Source organism: Polyodon spathula, chromosome 18 (genome assembly GCF_017654505.1).
Source record: "Polyodon spathula isolate WHYD16114869_AA chromosome 18, ASM1765450v1, whole genome shotgun sequence".
In the NCBI taxonomy this organism is placed as follows: domain Eukaryota; kingdom Metazoa; phylum Chordata; class Actinopteri; order Acipenseriformes; family Polyodontidae; genus Polyodon; species Polyodon spathula.
Window position 1 is genome coordinate 29,538,126 of NC_054551.1, and position 22,954 is coordinate 29,561,079.

At 37.7% G+C, this 22,954-nt stretch overlaps 1 protein-coding gene across 4 annotated transcripts in view; it reads right to left on the minus strand.

Moving 5' to 3' along the window:
• Nucleotides 1-22,954, minus strand: part of LOC121331009 (choline transporter-like protein 5) — a 69,002-nt gene that overhangs the window by 19,319 nt on the left and 26,729 nt on the right. For 2 of the 4 annotated variants that reach the window (XM_041278098.1, XM_041278099.1), the window contains exons 2-3: nucleotides 15,416-15,464; nucleotides 2,476-2,549 (exon numbers count right to left, since the gene is read on the minus strand). In XM_041278098.1, the coding sequence (XP_041134032.1) occupies nucleotides 2,476-2,549; nucleotides 15,416-15,464 (123 nt within the window). Of the gene's footprint in view, nucleotides 1-2,475; nucleotides 2,550-15,415; nucleotides 15,465-19,680; nucleotides 19,733-22,954 lie in introns of those variants that run through there. The other 2 variants (XM_041278100.1, XM_041278101.1) reach the window with 2 other exon arrangements.

Sequence of the window (22,954 nt, forward strand, 5' to 3'; positions counted from 1 at the left end):
TTTAATGGAAAAAAAACATATTGTATACTGCTAGTAAAAGAGTTGCAAGTGTAGCAGCTATTGTTGTGTGATGCATTATTGTTATGGTAAAAAGCGCTTGTGAATCTAACCCAATTTCAGACATTTTTCCAATAAACTGACCCTTAATGCAAAGAAATAAAAGTACACAATGTAATCAGCGCCACCAAATAAATACAATAACACAGCTAAAAGCGTCCACACTTTAATAATGAAAATACAGTTTTCATATTTATTAGTAAGCTGGACAAACGCTGGTAGAAATGCATCAGAGTTGGCTTTCGTTCACTGTCTACTCTACCTCGTAATTAACCCTTTAAAGTGCAAGGGACATAGTCCCACAAATAAAATAATGCTAACTTTCTTATTTTTGCAATTTACTGACAGGTTGGATCTGGTCGTCCAAATTGTCCATTTCTTTGTGATACTTGAGTCACTCTGAAAATGTATTTTAAGAAGAAACCATCTGAACAAGTATATTTTTCGCATTTGGACCAGCATAACTGCTTTTAAAATGCAATCCACAACAATTTCTTTTTTAAAAAATACATTTATCAACCATACACTGTATGCCACAGAATGCAGAATATTTCATAAGCACCTAACACACAATAAAGTTGCATTAAATTCTTTCTCAACCACCAAACTAGAACAATCCAGATTTAATCGCTTTTCAAGCACTTTGCATTACTATAAAGGATCAGGGAAAGGAAAGAACAGTTAAGTGCTGCTAATAGAAAGGTGACAAATGAACACAACAAAGGTGACAAAATGTTCTCATACCGTCGCACACTTGTTAAAAGTTCTTTTTAGAATATACATCACTGCCCTACCGCCTCTCTGCAATGGAACTCTATACAAGACTAGACTGCTTTACAGTATATTTTAACAGGATCAGTAGCAACATACTCTGTACACCCCCACAATTAATTTAATTAAAAGGGCATCGAAGTGATGAGCCTTGTTACTGCACAGCCTGTCAGTACTGCACCTCCTGATGGCACTAATGTTCCAGAAAAAACACACAGGGAAACCTGCTGCGGTGGCTAATTACTGGCTCTTTGCATGAGTTGTTGCATGAGTCACTGTTGCAGGATCTATGCAGGCGGTATATCAGTGTTTTCATTCATCATATATGACTTTTCCATATGTCCCCTAAATGGAGCGGCTCCGTTGAAAGCCGCTTTGAACTGGTGGAGGAATGAGATGGGAGAAATTCCTGCACAGCCTTAGATATAAAATATTAAGACTAGCTCCCTATGCAATTTCCTGCAGATCTCAGAGATCCTGATCTCTTTTTTCTATTTTCACTGCCTAAGAATCAGATGCCAATTGCAAGTGATGTTCTTCAATCTGAGTTGCTGCTCTTTTATCTTCGCACAATCTTGTTTTTAAGTATAGATCACTATGCTGCCTTCACGATTCCCAAACCCCGCACAGGTTCAGACTTCTTGCAGTTTAAAAATTCAGAGACTTGAGGCCTGCTTTCTATATATACCATAATCCCTGATGTGTTAAATGTGGGCCGTGAGCTGTGAATTTTTAAACTGAATACTTATAGGTAGATTGACTTTCTAGATTCTTAGCAACATGCATCGCCAACGCCCACTGTGTTCTCCAAGTCAGCTTGACAGTTTCATAGATAAATTAAGGCATTGTTTCTATCGTGTTTCAAAATCTAATTTGTACATTAAGGTTTACCAAGGAAAAAACAAGTTACTCAATTTTCTCCTTCATCCACCTGCTTTCAAAAGCAAAAAATAACACATCCACCCAACTTGTAAAAGAAAAACCAAAACGCAATTTAACAGCTGTCACTATGCCAAATTAAAATATTGTTTCAAACAAATGTTATTATCATATACATAGATTCTGTATGTACACACAGTCTTCTATTGATGCCATTAATTTCACAACTACATAGTGTTCTACTAATCTAAAATAAATCCACACATAAAGTTTGATAATGTCAAGGTGATGAGGCACTGGTCTGGAACTGTTTTGTAAGGCTCTGTGTAAATTGCATATCCTTCACATGACTGAATCATTTAAAATTGCAAACTACACCCCTGGCATGTATTCTGTAATATATCAAAGCTGCAACTCCCAGTTTCAGGCCTGTATCAGTAACCATGAGCAAGACAGCAGATGTGATTGTTTGAAAGAGACAGGAGTGCAGTTCGCAGGCTCTTCTGTATCTGAGACTGCACAAACGACTGCTTCACAAAGAACAGCCTCTGTCAACTGTGGAGCATTCTGGAGTACAAATCAGCTTAACTTCCCCTCAAGCAATTATACAGAAATCTTCCATGAATGGCCACACATCCCCCTAGAATAATATACACACCTTAAAGAACATTTAAACAGTGCCCATGGTTGACAGGGTTAGGGCAGGTGATTTTAATATTTTGTATAACCCTGGTAGAGTACACAATGCTTTAAATCTCCTTTACTCACCCACAGTTCCCAATGCAATATAGCCCAGGATGACAACAACAAAGATCACACAGCAGACAACATCTGTACAGTGCCTACGGACAAGAAAACAGAAAATCCAGTTAACGGTTTAAAACCTAGCAATTATTATTATTGTTATTATTATTATTATTATTATTATTATTATTATTATTATTATTAATTTGGCAGGCGCCTTTATCCAATGCACAGGCTTGTACCTATTCAGATTTACACACCTGCCCTTAAATCATTTACACGCTACATGATTCAAGCTAAACTGACAGACTGCAGCATTTCTATTTGCAACATGGTTACAGTCTAACTGTAAAAATGGTCTGGTATATAAAATATACTTATCTTACTTTTTTTTTAAAGCCAGAAATATGTTGTTTAAAAAATGTATAATTTCAATCTCAAAAAAAAAAAAAATGTACTCAATATTTTTACCATTTCTGAACTTTCTGACTTATTTTAATTAATGCTGCATTAATTAAGCACAAAATCTCAATACATATCTCCTATATCATCTCACTTATCTCAGTGAGATATACTTCACTTTATAATGAGCTCTGGGTTAAGAGGGCAACCCCCAAACATACAGTAAAATCAAATTTAGTAATACAGGCATGCTGAATTAACATGTTTTATTACAGTTTCATATGCGTGGTTCCTGGGGAAACAAATGTGTGGCATAACGAAAGTGAAGTGTTCATTATGCAACATGATAATCACAGAGAGATACTTTCTGAATGTCTAACAAGACGCATGCAAAAACAGGGAGGTTCCCTTCAGGAGTAAAAGCAGTTCACTTTCCGCAATCGGCAGGAGCGGGAAGGAAGTTTCTGTGCAAGCTGCTGCTGCACAGCCATCCTATCATCATTGCAGATGTATTCTTATTATCTTGTCTGTAGTCAAAGTCAAATTCAGGTGTTTAAGAAGCTTTTAAAGAATCACAGAAGGCTGAATGCTTTTCTTTTCTGGCTTCCTAGGTAGAAAGAAAAAAAATGCTCAATGTATGTTAAATATAAATATGCAATACTTTTTTCATTATGAACTGCCGCTCATTTTATACTTGCATATAAATAATACAATATACTAAAGTGAATATGTTTTTGAACAGTGCTCTGTGTCCCATTACTTTTTAGACGATATTGAATACTCTATACGGTAAACCCCTTTATATCCTTTGTGTGAAAAGTGGTATTCATCTCATACATGAGGTAAAAAATTCAGAATGGCTGTTCAATATGGTTTAACCTTAACTGTCTGTGGCACCAGAAAAGCTGTTCTTGTACACAGCCAGGTATAAAAACCTTGTCAGTCCCGAAGCTAGTCACTGATCCCTAATGATCCCCACATCTAATGTGCCACATCACACAAGTAGATTGCTGTGACTGCAAGCCTTATGATCTCTGCGAGGGACTGGTGTCACGTGATTCAATCTCTATACAGATCAGCTTGCTGAAACTTCAGTCCTGGGTCTCACAATGAGTAATGTAACGCAGGACGATTCTAAACATTCTGAGAGGAGGTGGGAGGATGATAAGCCGACACTAACGACGGTTCGTGCACAATCGAAAGGTTCAGAAACGGTAAAAATGAAAACTTTTAAACAGAAAAGAATATGTGACATCGAAAAGAATCTATTCGTGTGCTATTTACCGAATCCAGCTTAGCTGCCAAATCACACAAGTATATAGACTTGTAAAATAAAAAAAAATATATAATTATTATAAACATGTTTTTGTTTATTTCAGATGAAACATGGACATCCGTTGTCATCATCATGTGAGGTTGCTGTGTAGGCAGTATTCATTTTCAATTTAATCTTACAAATGTTTTTCAATCTGATGATAAATCTCATGATTAATCTGGTTTATTACAACAGCGGTGCTGACAGCACACTATTTACAAAAGTAAGTGACTGTGCACAGTTGTGCTTCCTAGGACTGACACGTTTAGATTCTCTACAGATTTCAGTATGTACTGTATGTGTATATTGATTGTAAAGGGGGAGAAACCCCCCCCCCCCCACCATAATTTATGTAGAGAAAACGAGAACGGGGTTTGCTCTTGCCCATAGAGGAAATTGCATCCTCCTGCTTTTGTTTCTTTCTCCCAACCTTTGTTCTCCCTTCTCCCATCAGATGGAAGTTTAATTAAGATTGTCTTTTTTTAAACTGAAAAACTCAACCCTACTTGTGAGAGTGAGCAGACGAAATATGAATGTTTTTTTTTTTTTTTTAAATCATTATCTTTACAATTCAATCAAAAGCAGCTCAACACTGGCAGCAAATTAAACTAACCCTGAAGAATTAAAATGTAATGTGCTTTCTTATACCAAAAGCCTGGGCTTAGAAGTTAATATACTGTAGCATACATTTTTCAAAATCCAGTAAGCATATTAATATTATGTTCTCATTCACATATTCCTTCTATACACTGCCCTTCACTCACAGTTCTTCTTCAATAGGATGGGGGGGGGGGTGGTGGAAGGGGCATAAAATGAAAAAATGGAGAGATGGGGCAGGCTTGGGAAATGGCTTGATGGCAACTTGAAAAAGGGGTTGTCCAATCAATGTCCTGGAGGGTCATTCTGCTCAAGGTTTAACAGGTAAAATGAGATCCTGAACAAACATAATCACCGGGTTCCTCTTTAAAAGACAGGGAGAGGGCAAGCTCTGGGTTAAACTCTGCAAGGAGCCCTTGGACCAGTTCTTAAGTTTAGAAAGGTTCACTGGAACAGTGATTATTTCAGGGAAAGCTCTGCAGTTTGTTAGGGTTTTGGTTTTTTTTTTTGTAATTACTGTCTTTAATACCTAATATTTTTCAAGAAAACTTGGATGAGATGAAAGCCCAGGTTTGTGAAAGTTATTCTTGAAAGTGGCACGACCAATTGGCTCTGTCATTTTGTAATGCTCTGCCTGTTTCCATTAACGCATCCACAGGCCACTGGGCCCTCAGGGCTGTACAAGCATTTAGCACATCACTGGGTAGGGTTAGCAGTGCGAGATACCCGTTTCATGGGTTAAATATTCTTTTTGAACACTAACAGGTTGAGTGGTAAAGTAGGGGTTATAATTACATCAAAGCAACACTTTAACACTCCTTTTAGAAAAACACAATTTTTGGTCGCTTTAAAAAGTGGAAAAGTGGAAATGTAAGTTTGGGACTCTCTGGCTCTTCACCCTAAGACCAAAAATACAGGCTTGGAAATGAGTTCAGAGAAATGGCTGCAAGAAGTATTGCTGACATAAAAAGCCAATAAAAAAAACCTTCCCATGCAAAAACAGTAACAACATAGAGTAAACACAGCACATAAAACAAAATGTTATCAAAACAGAAATAAATCTTATCCACCAAAACAGGAAGGCGCACTTCCACTAGCTTTTTAACTTGGACTCATCATTGTTAACATACACTCCTCTCCAAGTGATAGCTTCAGTGCATTTTCCCCCTAAATGAAATATAATTAGGAGACTGATTGTTTGAATTCGAAGCAGACTTCCCTGTCCTTGAGTCACCAAGCCAAACGTTCCTTTCGAAAGCAGCGTGATTAATTGTCCTTCAGCTCCAGGGATCAGGATATACTAACGATCAGGCACCAGGTCCTGGCCAGCAGTAAGGAATCACAAACTGGCTAATATTCATCAGCTGTTGTTGCTGGCACTGTTCACTGTGACTTTACCCTCAGGACAAACACTCCTGATCTTTACTCGGAGCTCGCAATAAACAGATTTCCTCTGAGGAACAAAATCGATCATCTCCATTGTACTGCATTCCTACAGCACCTTCATTAATCTCTATCATTCAGACCATGGGAAAGACAAGCAGTTTGATATGAAATAAAAGTGTCTGTGATCCAGAACTGTGCTTTCATACCATGGTAATTCCTTTTTTCATTGATGGTGCACACAGTATTTACTTCCATGTTTTGGCTGCAATTCCCTGATTGCAGCACATTACATAACAATGAAAGAACTGCTTGCATGTGTAAAATCACAAAGACGGTGCAACAGATTAATAAAAACAAAACAAAACAGTCCATCTGCAGTACAGTATGGTATAACTACAACAAAACTTGCAATATGATGGTTATCTACTTCCTGTAGTTCTGAATCAATTTATTGTGCTTTTATAGCATTTACTTTTCAGATGACAACATACTGCCAGTCCTTTCATTTCTTTGTGAAAAGAATGGTTCTAATGAATTGTTAGACAAACATTTTGTTTTCCGTTAGCAAGCATCTGATTCACTTTTACCACCAATATTCCCTGTGAAAGCCGTAAGGCGTGAATTAAATAATCAGATTGTGTTTTTTTTGTTTTGGACACAGTGTTGTTTGTTATATGTTTTTCACCCCTGATATGCAGTACATGCATACATAACAACAACAAGGTTAGGCTTATCACAAACTGAAAATCAATTGGGAATCAAGTTTTGGCTATGTAGCCTTTTCAGAAATACACTGAAAAAATGCTTTGCCATCCCATTTATAACCCTGATCCTTTGTAGTCTGCATACTGTCTCAACATCCCGCCTTGTCCAGGTTTAAATACAGAATGATGAAACTGAAGGGCTAGTTTTTTACAGCATCTATGTGGAAGTTTCTTTCAAGGACCTCAACGATCACGGTAAGGGGAGCCCTATAACTGGGAAACTACCCCAAACCAGTGTGATTCTGTCCAGTCCAGACCTTGTTCTACAGTTTAGGGTTAAAAGATTAGTCAGTTATGCAGAGCCCAAGTCCAGTTCCAATGGGACTCCTCAGCAATACTAGTGCAGATTTAACAAAGTCTTTATGTCCGAGTGTGCTACTGCTGTACTTGTTTCGCTTGATTCTCCTTGCACGAAGAATAGTGCATTGTAAAGCAATGGTCTCATTTTGACCTCCTGACCACTCAGTCAGGTCCACTAAATGATCCCTCCATCCTCATAGAAAATGCAGCATAGCACCTAACAAAAACACAGTTTTTTGTAAATGATCTAACATAGGTACTAAATAAAGCTGTCTCATATATAGGATTTAACAGAGCTGTGAGCCAACCACAGTGCTAGAGTTAGTATAAAAGTGAGGGACTGTAAATCCTAGCATTCAAGTAACACGCTTGATGGATGTAAGAAGAATAAAGACAGATAGGAAAAGCCATGAAGTTGGGAAGTAAAATAGTCAGGGGCCTTGAGTGAGGCAGACTAACTGGAGCTGACTAGGGAGGTAATAACAGTTTAGCAGGGAAGCACAGCTAGCCCAGCAGACAGGCGCTAGGGCTCTGAAATTGCCAGATAAGTTCAACATTTATTTGCTCAGTTTGTTACTAAAACATGTCAACTGAATTGGGCCCTATGGGCTCGACTTTTCACTGTCTCTGATTGGGCTGTAATTAAAATGGCTGTATTTAAAAATAACCCACTTTTATAACAATATAAACTTAAATGTAATTGGACAAGGGGAAAATGAAGCAGTCACAATTACAGAACGATTCATTATAGTGTTCGAATTTGAAAAATAGGGCTCTACAAATTAAAGGGGGATTACCTTTACAGAGATACTAAAAGAAACAAAAATTCAAGTGGTAAGTAGTGCACAGGTGTACAGCAGGTGCAGTAATCAAACAATGAAAGTAAGACAACAAAGTACAGGTGAAACGGTTTCTGTTTTATTTTGTAAATCTGATGACCAAACAGTAAACAATAGGAGGGCTGGCGACATACAGCGATGCTTATTGCGCAGTGGATAATTATGGGATGCAGTCGCCATTTCGTGGTGAAGTACAAGTTATCCATGATACAATGTGCAGTGTTGTCTATTTTTAGTGCTGGCCCTAAGCGACAGCTCCGGATCGTGTTATCTGTCTAATCCAATAACAAACAATAGACAGACAAAACAAACGAAACACTCACGATTCTCTAGAATCAAAACACGAGTCCCTCTGGTTTCAGCGTAACCATAATAAGGGACAGATCACATCACTACGTCCCCTTTATATACCATCAACCATGACCCATTGGTTAACGAGCGCACCCGCTCCTCCAATCCGTGGATGCCACGTTGTTAACCTTCCGGGTCTATGATTTAGTGTGCTGTAGCTCCGCCCCCATTCTAGATGGCCGACTTCCGTCAAACCCTGGGAATGAATTGTCGGGCCATCCAGTCCATGGTACTCTGTTCCCGTTACACAGCGCCCTTGCAGGTCAGGAGGGTGATCCAACACCAAGAATCATTCTTTCTCTTTTACACAAACGTTTAAAAAAAGACTTTTAGTCAAAATGTTTGCCATTGAATTTAAGTTTCTTTTAATATTTGTAAATCTGGCACTAGTGAATGGTCAATAGTTACGGAGGAGGTTTTAAAAAATAATTGAATGTTACAATGCTACTCTACTGTGTACATTGTGCACATTACTGTGGAAGACTTTAGTGTTGTAAAAATGAACAATCACTTTGTAACACAACTTTAATATACTCAAAGGCAAAATAATACAAAAACAGGATTGCTTTAGGACTTGCTGAATGAAATAGTTCATGACAATGGTCATACATAAGCACTTAAAAGGACAATTATGCTAATTATATATTTTTTTAGTATACAGCGGATAGACATGAGAACCCCTGATCATTAAAAAATCACCCTGACAGAATAAAACATAATGAGCTCTCCCCCTAAGACGCTAAATCTGCTCTGCCACAGAGAACACAATCCAGCCACGCTCACGGCTCCTGCTGAGAATCAAAATGAAACCAGCCTGGAGCGCAGCGTATTGATCCAGAACAGCAAGAGAAGATAGGGACCAAGAGGCAGAAACATGTGTTAAAGAATTCTCAGCAAGAACAAAATGCCTCTGAGCATAAAAGTCAATTTTCACTTGCTGATTGTTTTTCAGTGACCCTGGATTCTCCCTAACCTTGAGCTTCACTACATTGCAGGTTCCCTTCTGCGTAATGCAAGCAAAGGTTTGTTACAAACATAGGCAAATTCTAAAACGTATATGGAAAACAAGCGCAGTTATGTTGCAATGGGAACATATTAGATTGGGATCACAGCAACACAGAGCATTCAGACAGCGGTTCCTCTGTACTGTGTTGTGCTGTTCCGGTAACAGCAATCTGAGACTCAATACTCAGTTTTTTTTTATATTCAGTTAAGTGCACAGGAGCCAAAGCTATTGAAGAACAATGAAAAATTGCGGCATGCTAGCACTTTAAATGCTGTATTTTTCAATATAGCTTATATTGATCATAGGGCATCATATGTCTTCCTATGACAGTATCCTGCTCCAGTAATAGCAGGTCAGTAGTGTTATGTTATAGTTTTCATTGCAGTCGACACATCTGGATCGAACTACATATTCTGACAGTTATGGTCATCATTTATGCTATTGACTAAATCTTGATTTTTCTTTTTTTATGCAGTGAAGTGCAACATAATTCATGGCTTTAACTTACACTAAAGACACAGAACAAATAAACTCCAGTTCTTCACAGCTCGAATGATAAGGTCAGGTAGAGGAATATTCATTTGTGACACACCAATATCATATCTGCCCAGTTATTTAACCCTGATTTTCTCCCCAATGTAGATAATTATGTTCCCTCCCCACATAGTTCAGGAGAAGTGAAGGTTTTCAGCGGGCATCCTAAGATGCTTTTTAAAGGGCCAGACCCTCATGAGAGGGGGCACCAATATGATATCTTAACCTAGAGGATCAGCCCTTTACATGGTAATGCCAATCACAGGAACTTCCTAAAGCCTCTTCCAATACAATGAGAGTTAGAAAATATTACCACCATAATGTGGGCATTTGAAAAGAGTATTGCTAGCTTCTGTTTTTTTTTTTTTCATGGTGATGGCATTTTTTTGTAAAATGCAGCAAAATTATGACATTTATGATGCTAGAGTAGCAGAAAAGTACTGCTGTTAAATATCATATAAAAGTCAAGCTCTGCCGTCCCAGCAAAGTATATAATTTTATACCGTGCCTTTCCCTTGAAACAGTGGTTGGTACACTGTAACAGCCAGTGGCCCTGGACTATAAAAGGACTGCTATATAATTTAAACCTTTTAGAAGCATCCTCACCCATGAATCTGACATTTGTAGATTTGACACGTTTGTAGATTCGTCCGTTAATAAATGCTCTGGGTGAATCCGCAATTTGAATAGCATCTGCTGCCTTTCAACCAGGCATTGCATGCCTGAACTGCAATCTTTAACTCTGATAGTGATTTTAGGATTAGGATTAAGTTAAATTAAAGATTTAATTTAAATTAAATTTATTTAAGTTAAATTAAAGATTTAATTTAAATTAAAGATTTATAAATAATACATATCTTAATACAACCAACTGTTGGCAATAAAATAAACTTTGGTACAGTATTTACCCAAAAATATACAAACATTTAAAGTAACTTCAACACCCATCCACCATGCTACTTTGTGCATGTCTCAATGGTGATGAATAGAATAACCAGCATTATTACAAACCCTTATTCTAAAAGATAAAGAGGATCCAGCTTTTAAATGAGTGGAATCTCTAAACCCTGTCCCAAAAGAGGCCAAACAGAAACTACAGCTAGGGCCAAAAGATTTGCATCCCCTAGAATTCTAGGATTGAGAATAAAACATAAATAAATAAACTATATGAAAATAATTTTGATCTCTTATTTAACATCATGTAATCAAAGAAACTACAAAATGATATTGCAAAAGTTTACTGGAAGCCATAATAGTAGTACAGTATTTCATGTTAGATGTTTAAATGTCCCGTTTTTGTCAGTTTATGCGTTAAGTGTATGGGAAAACTACAAACCAGTATGTAATTCAATATGTTACCGTAACAGTGTTCCGCTAGTTTCATTCGAAGCAAAATGTATAAATTCTATAGGGTGATGCAAAAGTGTTGGCCATAGTGTGTGTGTGTGTATGTGTGTGTGTGTGTGTGTGTGTGTGTGTATACACACACACACACACACACATATATATATATATATATATATATTAAAAACCCAGAGAAGATCCATGTACTCTAGCTGATTGCCTGATGAGGTTATCATCTTAAACATATTACAGCACTACAAAAATAAATGTCTTTCCTAGTTTAAGTGAAGAGGTGGATGACTGAAGCATTCCCGTGTATCTAAGCAATATGCATCAAACTGACAACTCTCCAGGAAGGAAGTACGAGTTTGCCTCAGAAGCCCAGATTGAGAACGGGGAACAGTTTTCCAGGCCACGTAGCACTTACTTCAGATCTAGCAGCGTTACGTCCAGGGACTATGCACAATAAAGAGGTTCTTCAGCAGCACCGGAGGAATCCGAATCAGTTTGACTCCCTCATTTTACCAAACAGGACGTCAACAGGGACCTACAGACTCTCCGTATAACATGGCTCACTAGTGTCCAGGGAAAAACACGTTACAGAAGTAAAGGGGTTAATAATAGCTTTTCCAACTGGAAAAACCCTGGGGGAATAAACCTATTCATCTATCCATCTGTCTGAATATGCTAAACAGACAAGAAACAAATAAAAGGGTATGTTTAACTTTATATACAGTATCTCCTCAATTGTTAGGGCAACTATACATTTATTTAAAAGTGCTAAACCAGGATCAACTTTCAAAACGAATATAAATTGATCAAGTAGAGGCTGTAGTTAGTATAACATGAGATTATGAGGTATGGTATACAGGTCACATAGAGAGCATACACACTAGCAAGACATAGTAAGGTAAAATTACTGCACATGGCCAAACAATAACCAAAAAGTACATATCCAATTACAAATTCACTTGATATCTGTCACTGTGGCACAGAATCGTATGCCTTTGCCAGTTATCTAGCTGGAACGTCAAGCATTTTGACAGAATGTTCCCTGAATGATTCTCTGAGGGCAAGGTACGTGCAATGATAAGCGGTGCAATAGCAAGCTGACAATAGGTGACTGTGTAATCCTAAAATACTACAGAATCTGTTAATTAAAAGACCAAAGTGGTATAACCAAGAGTTAAGATTATCTCTGCAGGAATTTGACTAGTGAGCGATTTGATGAAAAATGACTCCAAGAGCTTTTTCTTTGATTTATAGTAGTCTAATAAATGACCTTTTATGCGCTCTGGAAGACAATGCAAGCTGAACCATGGTGGTTGGGATTGTGATTTGTCAGAGGCACAAGAGCAGTTTTACTATTTGTCAAATAACATGTTGTTTATTTATTTATAGATTGCATTTAGGGGAGCCTCTACTTCACCCAGTCTTACCAGTACAGCAGTAAGTAACACTAAAACGGGAAAATAAACCCCTCGACGAGAAGTCTTTTTCAATTTTGTGTTCTAATAATTCTCCTACGAGAGAGTGTAAAATCAGAAAGTTGTAGTTGGCCCTTTTTTTCCTCCTTGAGTATCTTCTTCACAATGTGGCTCCAGCAATGTGGCCATACACCACAACAGAATGAATATAACCATAGAGGATCCGTCACAATGTTCTTGGGCCGACACTGTGCTTATATCTGCATGCCACCTACAACCTAGCTGTGCCTTTTCTGCAGCAAACAACTGATGCATGCATTTCACAAGCTGGCTGTACTCCTTTTATTTGCATGACAATAAATCTGTACTACACAGTTTCGCTGTGCTGTATACTACGCGATACAACTGGTTTAGTCTCAATGGTCAACCTCCATTTCCACTATCAGGCAAATAGATTCCTTTCACCTGCCACTCTACATATCAGACGCTAGCAAGTAGCAATATACCAGTTACTTCTACCACATCTTTATGAAACGAGGGCTGAACACAGGGCTGTAAGCTGCAACAAATTCACACCTCTATCGAGAAGGTCACCTTAGAATATGTGCTGCTCATTGTGTGCAAATTATAAGGCAGTGTTAATAATTTATCACCCAAGTTTCTATAAACAGAAGTCATTTTCTGATTTATAGCTTGGTTGAGATCATACTGACCTCACTTATAAATCTGTGATGAGGATATTAAGCTTTGGCTGCTACAACAAAGAGAATTTCCTAAAGTGGTGCAGAAGCTCTCTCCCTGCAATTCATAAGACAGCTCCTGCAGCTATGCCAGGTCACGGAACAACAGTGTTCACACCATGCAAGGAGTTCAGATATCACTGCTACATACTTAAGACCCTTTTAATAATGTCATAGTTAATAAAACCGAGCCAATGGAATGACAAGGAATTAATTGAGAATTTCCAATCTGGATTTTAAAAAAAAAAAAAAAAAAAAAAAAAAAAAAAAACACAAAAATCATTAATTTAGATCCTTGTGATTCATTCAGTATCTTGTTTCCAGGTTTAATATGTTATGTGATAGAGCACTAATTTCTAAATACTGTTTAGGTTGATGATGGTTCTTATTATAAGATTCAATTTTATTATACTGTCTTAGATCTAAACAATCAGCATCCTTAATGAGGTGTTTCTTTTTTTAAACGGTTCTGATCCTTGCAGGAATATATAGCTAGCTCTATAAATGTGGGATTCCTGTTCTTTATGCATTGCTGTTGCTTGATCCATACATCACAACCAGCAGACCTTACACTGCAATAAAACCCCTTAGGGAGGTGAACACACACAGTGAATAACCTGGTTCTATCAAGCTTACATCCCTCTTATCCATATTAAAAAAAAAAAAAAAAAAAACATTTACAAAATGTAAGTCTTTCCCAATGTCTTCTAGGATTATTTCTTCTCAGATCTAGTGTATCTTGTGACGCCATAGGTATTTCATCCATATAGATACTGAGAAAGAAAATGCTTGTCGGTTAATTTCTAAGTCACCTCTGTTACTGCATAGATTCCACATCAAAGCAGAACCTGCAAGAAAAGACTACGAGATCATTCTGTTGTGCTGTACTGTTCACCTGTAGAGAATGTCACTGTTTTCTAGATTTGACAGTTTGCAAACTTCAGTAAAACATTTGTAACTGCTGCTGACTTGCACTGTTACTGCAGTGGGAGTTATATTTGTAGTACCCACGCAACAAATATGTTGCCACCCATATCGCTACCTAAATCTTTTGTGAGTTTTGATTTAGTCCAGCAATGGTAAGATCATTTAAAAGTCACTTGCAAAAGCCACCTGACTCCCTAATTGCCACTAATAACCATTGCTCTGAGGGTGTCTTGCAGTTTTTGCTGCTCTCCACAGCACTATTACTGGTCTGTGATTTTTCTCATGCCTAAAGGCAGCAAAGTTCTTTGATTCATTTTAAGAGAGTTGTGTTTTACCATGATGCCTTGAAGATACTTGGCATAACTTTAAAAAATAAAAACCCCACCCTCCTGACAAGAAATCCTTAATAAAGATTTTTGACAATCTACTAACCCACACTGTACAGCAGAAGATTTATTTAGGGTTGTTTTTTTTTTTCCTGTGGTGTGTTTTATTATTCTCTTGAGCATAGTCCTTTTTAATCTCCATGTGTTCAATTTAGTTCCATTCATCTCCATGACTACCCAGTTAGAGATTCCAACACTGGTTTTAAGCTGGTTTTTGTTTTGTATGGAGCCCACTGAGTATGAAACTGGAAAGAAACCAGTGAAGTAATCGTTAGTAAACCAGTAGTTACTTTAATATACAGAAAGCTTCACTGGTACGCAGCTATAAATTGCTTCCCCGCTGCTATACTAAACTGTGCTCTTTGTTTCCCGCGCCTGGATTTGTTCCTGCAGTCTTCAAGTATGCCAAATAGGTTAGTGGCTCAGTCAGGAAGCCTTTTACATGCTGCCACATACCTGTGAAGCACACTTGGCAAGCGTTAGTGAAAGAGTGTAAGGATAACAAAACTCTGCTTAAAAGAAAAGCGTTTGAAACCAAAAATAAATAGCATGAGTAGAGTGGAATAAAAAGAATCCTATTTCCTATTTCAAGGCACAGTATAAAGAGGATTTCCAGCTACAAAATAACAAGACAAACGTGTAATACCTGTTGTGGATAGGCCCTTTGAATGCAGGGTCGAACTTGCGAGGTTCACCTGTAAGCAACAAAACAAACAGGTAAGCCTGCTGTGCAGAACAACACTGACAAACAGCAGTGTGCAAAGAGCAGCTTACAAGAAGAACACAGATGGCTACAGAAAGCTTGAAAGGCACTCCTGGGGTTTCCATGAAAAACAGAACACCTGGGGACATCAAGCCCCCTGTTCCCCATTGAAGCAGTACATTGCTTTGACATCAATTTTTATCTAAACCACTGATATTGGATATACTGTCTGCTTAAACACATAGCTCCACAGGATTTATCGATGATGAATCCTTACAGGTGTTAGCAGGTATGCCATATTGGCAAACACAGGATCCACTTTCAGTCCAGTATACATCTCATTGTGTGTGAAATACACCAAAAGAATATTTGTAACAGCACTCAGCTGTGTTTTTATAATAATGTCTTTTTTGGGGGGGGGAGTTTGTACTGTCACAACACAATATTACTGTAATGACAATACCAGCTGATTCCCTAGGTAACTGTTGTTTACATCAGCGTACTGTACATCCACAAACAGACAACTCTGTAACCCCAAAAAATAAATTAAAATGCTGGAGTACATGGGACTGTATATTTACTTTGTCAATAATTATTTGGAGCAAGTACATTCTTAGTGGTTTCAACAAGATATTACAGAAAGATCTGTCTTCTCACACTATGAAGAGGGGGGAAATGCTTCTGTAGTGAATGTAATTACCACTTCTGGGATTAAAATTAATCATATACAACAGAGAAGAGAATATTTTTAAAGCGTTACTGTCAAATTTGGAGTGGGGGCTTGAAAAACCTGTACCTCATTCTGAGAAAAATAAAATAAAGATTTTTCCAAGCAAGAAATGTCAATATTTAAACAGTAGTTTACTTATCCCTTTCCCTGTATCACTATCTAAACAAATGTTTGAAGCCATAATGATGTCTACTTGACTTCTGGACTCAAAGTGGATCCTGTGTTTGCCAGTGTGGGATACCTGCTAACATCGGTAAGAACTTCTCACCTGTGAACCCTGTGGAGTTTTGTATAATGCAATGCAATTAAACCAAGTTACTCACATACTCTCTGGACCCATGGATGTCCTGTCATCCAGAGAGTCTAAAGAATAGCTTTTTACCACATTGTGAGTATGTGTTCTCTGTAATATTGTTTTAAAAATAATGAATGCAGTTTAAGTACTGCAATAGATGTTTTTGTCCCTTATCACAAGAAAATCTGTATCCATCTTCTTCTCATAATTTTTTAATGACAGGGTTTCAGATTAATAAATGTGGTAATGTTCACCCACAACAGCCCCACTCCCCTCCACCATTGACTTGAGCTAATTAAAATCAGAGTAACAGTCCCAAAGCACAATAGGCAAATATTTTTGATAAAAAGCAAATTAAACAACAACACGATCAAAATCTTGGTTACATCTGCGGTATAGAGAACAAGCATAATCAGCAGAAAACAACTAATGAAGGCATTCTGAAATCACAAAGCAGCTAGGTTTCGAAATACAGGATAACTATCTGAAGTGAATCCAATTAAATAACGAGGTTCCCCACTGACCTTCAGCAAACTGAAGACAGCAAAGACGAAGTACCCACTCAGACAGCATATTTCTAGAGCTATCACAAATAGTAGCTTGGTTAATATGTTGTCTGAAGTTAGAAGTACATTTTGCTACCTGTGGGCATCTGAAGTAATTGATTACTAGAAAGGGGTTCAGGAGAAGGTTTTCTCATCTGCTGAAATTCATACACAGCTGCATTTGTTATTTGTAGAGACCCATAGACCTATAGGCTGGAGAGGCAAAAAAACTCAGTCAGGATTTATTACACCACTCACTACAATATGCTGTGCTCTAAATCTCTAACCCTGAGTACGGTGAACATCTTTTCCTGGTAACCTTGCATACCATTAGTCCTCTGTAACAGAGTATGGTGCTTTTAAATACACTCATGAGGACACCCTGTCTTTATCTCTCAAGTACATATCACATTTAAAAACACATGCTACTGTGGGCCCACACACATACATGCTTCCAGCCTGTGTTACTGCTTCTACTAAACCTTTCTGATAGTACGCAGAAAGAAAAAAAAAAAAAAAAAAAAAAAAAAACCCAGAGACAATTATTACCTTTTAAAATTACCCGGAGAGTATATATTGACTGTGAGCTTTGCAAACCACCTTTGCCGCAGTTCTAATGTACTGTAGTGTGGGCTTGTAGTCCTGGCAAACCTGACAACCAAATCAAACCTGAAGCTGTCACAAACCTGTAAGTCCAGAGGTAAACCTGAATCATGCTCAGAAACGCTTCAGCAGGCACTGACAAGGGGAGCTGTGTACTAACATACAAATGGGAAAGGTGAGGCTTCTTTACGGGATCGGTTTGAAAATTCTGCAGCTCACTTTTAAAAACATGAACACTGCACATGGTCTAGGGCATTTGTTTTTCTGCCGAATGTCAGTCTATACCCCAAAGTAGCTCCCTGGTGTTCATGGAAGCGACTCTTCTCACTGAACTTGCTGTTTGGCTGAGTGTTTCAATGCAGAGCCCCAAGCCTACAGGGCCTGACTCCTGTGCTACTGATTTAGACCAGGGGCTCAGATTAAATCTGTTTGGCCTGGCATACTAGCTGAAGCCTATGTGACATGTCTTTCTTACATTTTATATTAGGCACTAAATGAGAGATGAAGAGCTATATATATATATAAATACTAAAAGAAACTAAAAGTCAATGACCAACGATTTGACGAGAAGTCTTTTTCAATGTCTTCCTCAACGACAAACATTTAACTAGAAGTTGTTTCAGTGTCTTGAATTGAATTTTAGTTTCTTTTAATTCAGCATAGCAGTGTTTAATAGTTATGGATAAAGTGATATATAAAAACACATTGCATTTCTTCTATGCTGGAGCAACATTTAAGTACTGATCACATTTACTGAGCCTATATGGAAGGGGTACATATTTCCAGTATTTCTAATTAGTGCCACAATCAAAGCAATTTTAAACAATCACTTAAGATGAACTTACTAGTGTCATCTTGTAGGGGAGTTCAATAGCAATTTCAATTCACAGCTTTTTGTCTTGTGAATTAATGTGTTGAATTACATATTGCAGCCAGACATTATTTTATTGCCAGCAGTGCTATGAACGGTCAAGTTAGGCAAAGAAACATGGATTGAGCGTGAAATGATTAACACAGCAGATGCTCAGGCTGTTTAATGACCATGCACGGATATAGCTGGAATTTAATTTATTATAATTATTCAATCAATCAAAAGTTTGTTCAAATAAGACCAAGCCAGTCCTGCTGTACTGTATCCAACTATTAAATGGAACTGCAAATGTTTGTAGAATCAGTGTTAACTTTGTAAAGATCTGTCTAAAAAAGAATGCATTAGCTGTTATGTGAGTTGTAAAATGTCCGTGCAGATAGACAGGGTGACCTCCAGTGGCAAGAACAGCACCTGTCGAACACAGATAAACAGTGTGTGCAGCACTGTGTTTAACTGGAACCACCTTCCCTACTGATTTCACGCAACTCAGCTGGTCTGACTTGATACAGCAACAATTCATATTTACTATGTAAATGTCTCATTGGGACCCAATTTTCCAATATTATGGCATAACACAGTCGAGACAAAAATAATACACTGTAGTATTATAAATGTATATATAGGCCTATATGTTTAAATATATGTACATATATCATATACACCTTATAGAATAAACAAATTTTGCTTCATAAAGTTGAATGAAACCTGCTGAATAATGTTACATTAACAATATCAAATTACATACAATTTTGTAGTTTTCCACATACTTAATGAAAGTGAAATGTGACATTTCAAAATCTCTCTTTCAAAAATAAAAATAATACATAAAATATGTCCTATCAACCACAATTCAAAAAGTATTTGTTGGTCAGCATAACATGGGAATATAGCAAAACTGAAAAGAAATACATTTAGGCAAATGTTTCAATGAGCAAAACATATTTCATTACACAAGGAACATAACTCACTTCTGCGAAATTGACTTTATAATTACATGTACTACTACCCAGAGCTGAACATTACAGTAATTCTCTCCTAGCATTACAAAACAACTAATTAAAACAAAATACAGAGCAACTAGTGCACTTAAACCATACTGTTTCAAGGCCACGACTTGCAGCGTTTCTGCACAGTTCAGTTTCAGGAAATCACAGAAATGCTTACCATGCTTCCCATCGTAGTTCCCCTCTCTCTGGGCCATGATATGGTTTCTTGAACTGAGCAGCTGCTGTTGTCTCAGATTATTTTACAGTCCTTATCCCACCTCAAATCAAGTTCAATGTTTTAGGAACAAGTTAACGATTAACCAGCAAAGTGGAAATGCAGGCACTCGGCTGACCAACAGTAGCTCCAAAAGGAGTGGCTTTCTGAAGCAAGGAGCCTCCTGCAATAACTAGCTGAATTTCCAAACCCCAGAATACTGCTGATCATCCCAGCTGCACCTGCACGCAGCTTTCCAAAGAAATAGTGATGCTCTGTACTGGGTATGCTTTCTGTCAGGCTCTTACCAGCAAACAGCCTTGGGAATCTGTCAACGAGAGTTCACTGTTTCTCTGTGTCTCACCACTGAAATATGAAATATGAATGGCACAGGTGAAAATCACCCAGTTTTGCTTTCTCACACAAGAGCGATAGTTCATGAGGCTTGGAGTAATGGACTAGCCTTTCGTTTCACCTACGAGAAGGAGAAGCCTACTGTGTCTGTACAGTAAGAGAGCGGTATTACTAAATAAACCTCAAATAAACCACAAAATGATACTAACAATTTAGTGATTGTTTTTGTTTTTGAACTGTTTCTTCGCATTGAAGACTAAAATAATCTATCTGCAAAGCATATTTTTCACAGGCTACCAGTGTGTGAGATTCTTTGAAACATTACTTCATTGGCTGGCCATAATCCTGTCCTGTAGAGAACCACCAGTTATAGAGTAAGAGAGAAGGTTACAGTATAGGATTTACAATGAATATCCCAACATTAGTATCAATTAATTCCCATGGTTATACTATACCATTTTTTTACCAGGGTTTGGCATGCTTGATTAATATGTTTTACTGTACCTCTCTGGGGGTATATCTACCTTAATTTTTACTGTTATGTATTTTAAGAAGAACTGAACTAACCTTCAAATTATTCACACCGGTCTTTTACAATTTTCATGTCTAGACAGTCCAACAAATTCTGCTCTAAATTCAACAAGACAACAAAATGGAATAAGTCCCTGAGATGAAGTCTGATTTCTTAATGCTGAATTCATTTTGTTAAGTGTGCCATTGGCACACAAAACTTTTTTTAAAAACCCTGCACTTCATAAAAATAATTAAATCTACAAGGATTAAGTCTAAAGGTTAACAAAAGCACCCCAAAAAGACCAACTTGCCTGCATTCAAACAACATCGCACTACAAGTGTGAGAATATGTGTCTCTGAACCCTTAAATCTGCTGTGGACCTCACGATTTCACTTTATTTCCTATACTTTGATTTTTCACACCTAGTTTTTGGTAGCACAATTTTTTAATCCACTAAGGTTAAGAGTATATTTTTACGGTGCTTTATAACAGGAGTTGTACACTTACAAAACCATCCTCTGGAGAGTCAAGGCTTTGATTTTTCATTTATTGAACTACTTAACAACAGGGGGCCACAAACAGTAAAGTCCACTCATCTATCTAGACCACAGTTAAAATGTACATTCCAGTTTATCTGCACAGTAATGACATGGTCATACCATCATATTATGGTATAGTTCCACTGCAGTTAAACTAACTTCCATTTAGGTGTATACAATTATTATACTCTTCACTGACTTTGCCTTTGCACTTGCTTCAAACTTGGCTCTTCATCACAGAACTGTAGTGGGTGAATCTTCAGCTTTTCTGTCCCCTGCATACACAATAACCTTCTATGTGATTATGCGGACATTCCAGGTCATGACAGGAGTCTTTTCAGATGCTCTGACTCAAAGTCGCTGTATCCAGACAGAGGGCCACGGAGGTGGTTTTGTTCTTAGTGACCTCTCACTGATGTGTACAACACAAGCGATCTGAAAAAAAAATCATCATTGCAGCTGTTGCTCCATTAGTCATTATTCTATTTTTTCTTTTTTTTTTCTTTGCGAAATCCCTGTACATCTCGTACCAGGCGGTGGCTGGTGACTACTGACTTTGCCATCCCGGAGATTAATACTGTTAATTCACATTACATACCAGCATATGGCTGTACTAGTTTGTTTTCAGTTGTTTGTTAAATGTACTGCCACAAGCAGCATCATTACAGGCTTGCAAGCAGGTGCTGTTCAATAAGATATTCACTCCCATTCACAGCAAGCTGGGTCAATGCCAGCGATCGACCATGCAGTACGAATCACAAGCTTCTTCTGCTCTAATGCATCATTCATTTCCATGGTCCCACAGCAGTTAAGGCTCCACCAAGTGCCGAAAGCGGATAGTACAGCAGCTCAAGTTCCTTTAGCTAACTATATTCTGGGATATCTGATGTACAGCATCTACATTTTTTAATTAATTAATTTTTTTTAATTTTTTTTTTTTTTTTTTTATGAAGTAAGTAAATAAATACCTTCTAATTTCATGATTGTGTCAACTGCTACTGCAGCTACGCATCAGGAACTGCTCCTCAACGCAGCTTTGTTAAGTTAACCCAGAATAAAACATAATAAAGGCCAGCAGCTTTCTCCCCTTTTGTTCTGCTAAGTCACTGTGGATATGAATTACAGTGCTAGGTCTGGAGCACTGTACTCTCTCAAAGAGCAGCAAAAGCCCTTACTTCATTATGATCTCAAAATGGACCACTGCTTAAACCAGAACAAGTTTACAAGTACATTTTGTGTACGGGATAAACAACGATAAGTGTTGAATCGGTCCAGTTTCACTGTGTGAGAATATGGTTAGCATTGCCTGTGCAATGCTGTACCTGCACTGGAGATGAACAAACCCAATTAATCTGGCAACTCTTATGAGTCCATCAATGGCTGCAGCTCAAGAAGCTTAACGTTGAAGCAGAAGACATGCACACTTCCATACAACAGCTTTTAAAACCAGTGACAAAATCCATGAAAAAAATGCAATGTCATTAGATTGCATTTTGGGTTCCACTGCATTCAATTTGGGAATCTTATCTACACTTGGCTCATGTCCTGGTGAAAGGTTGAATCCCAAAGGAGTTGTTTTTAGGAATCCCCTGATATTGACAATATAAACTTTGTCTTGAAGTAATGTCCAGGACTGGCAGTTAATCCTCATTTTCAATCTGATTAGTAGTCACAGCCTGCATTTATGGCAACTGTGAACTCAATCTGAAATTAGTTTAGACCACTTTATCTTATTACATTAGACTTGAGCCTGAAAGGGCTAGGGAGCTGTGTCATTGTGATCAACTGGGTGGCTGGGATGGTCCTCATACATCCTAGTGTCTTATTATTA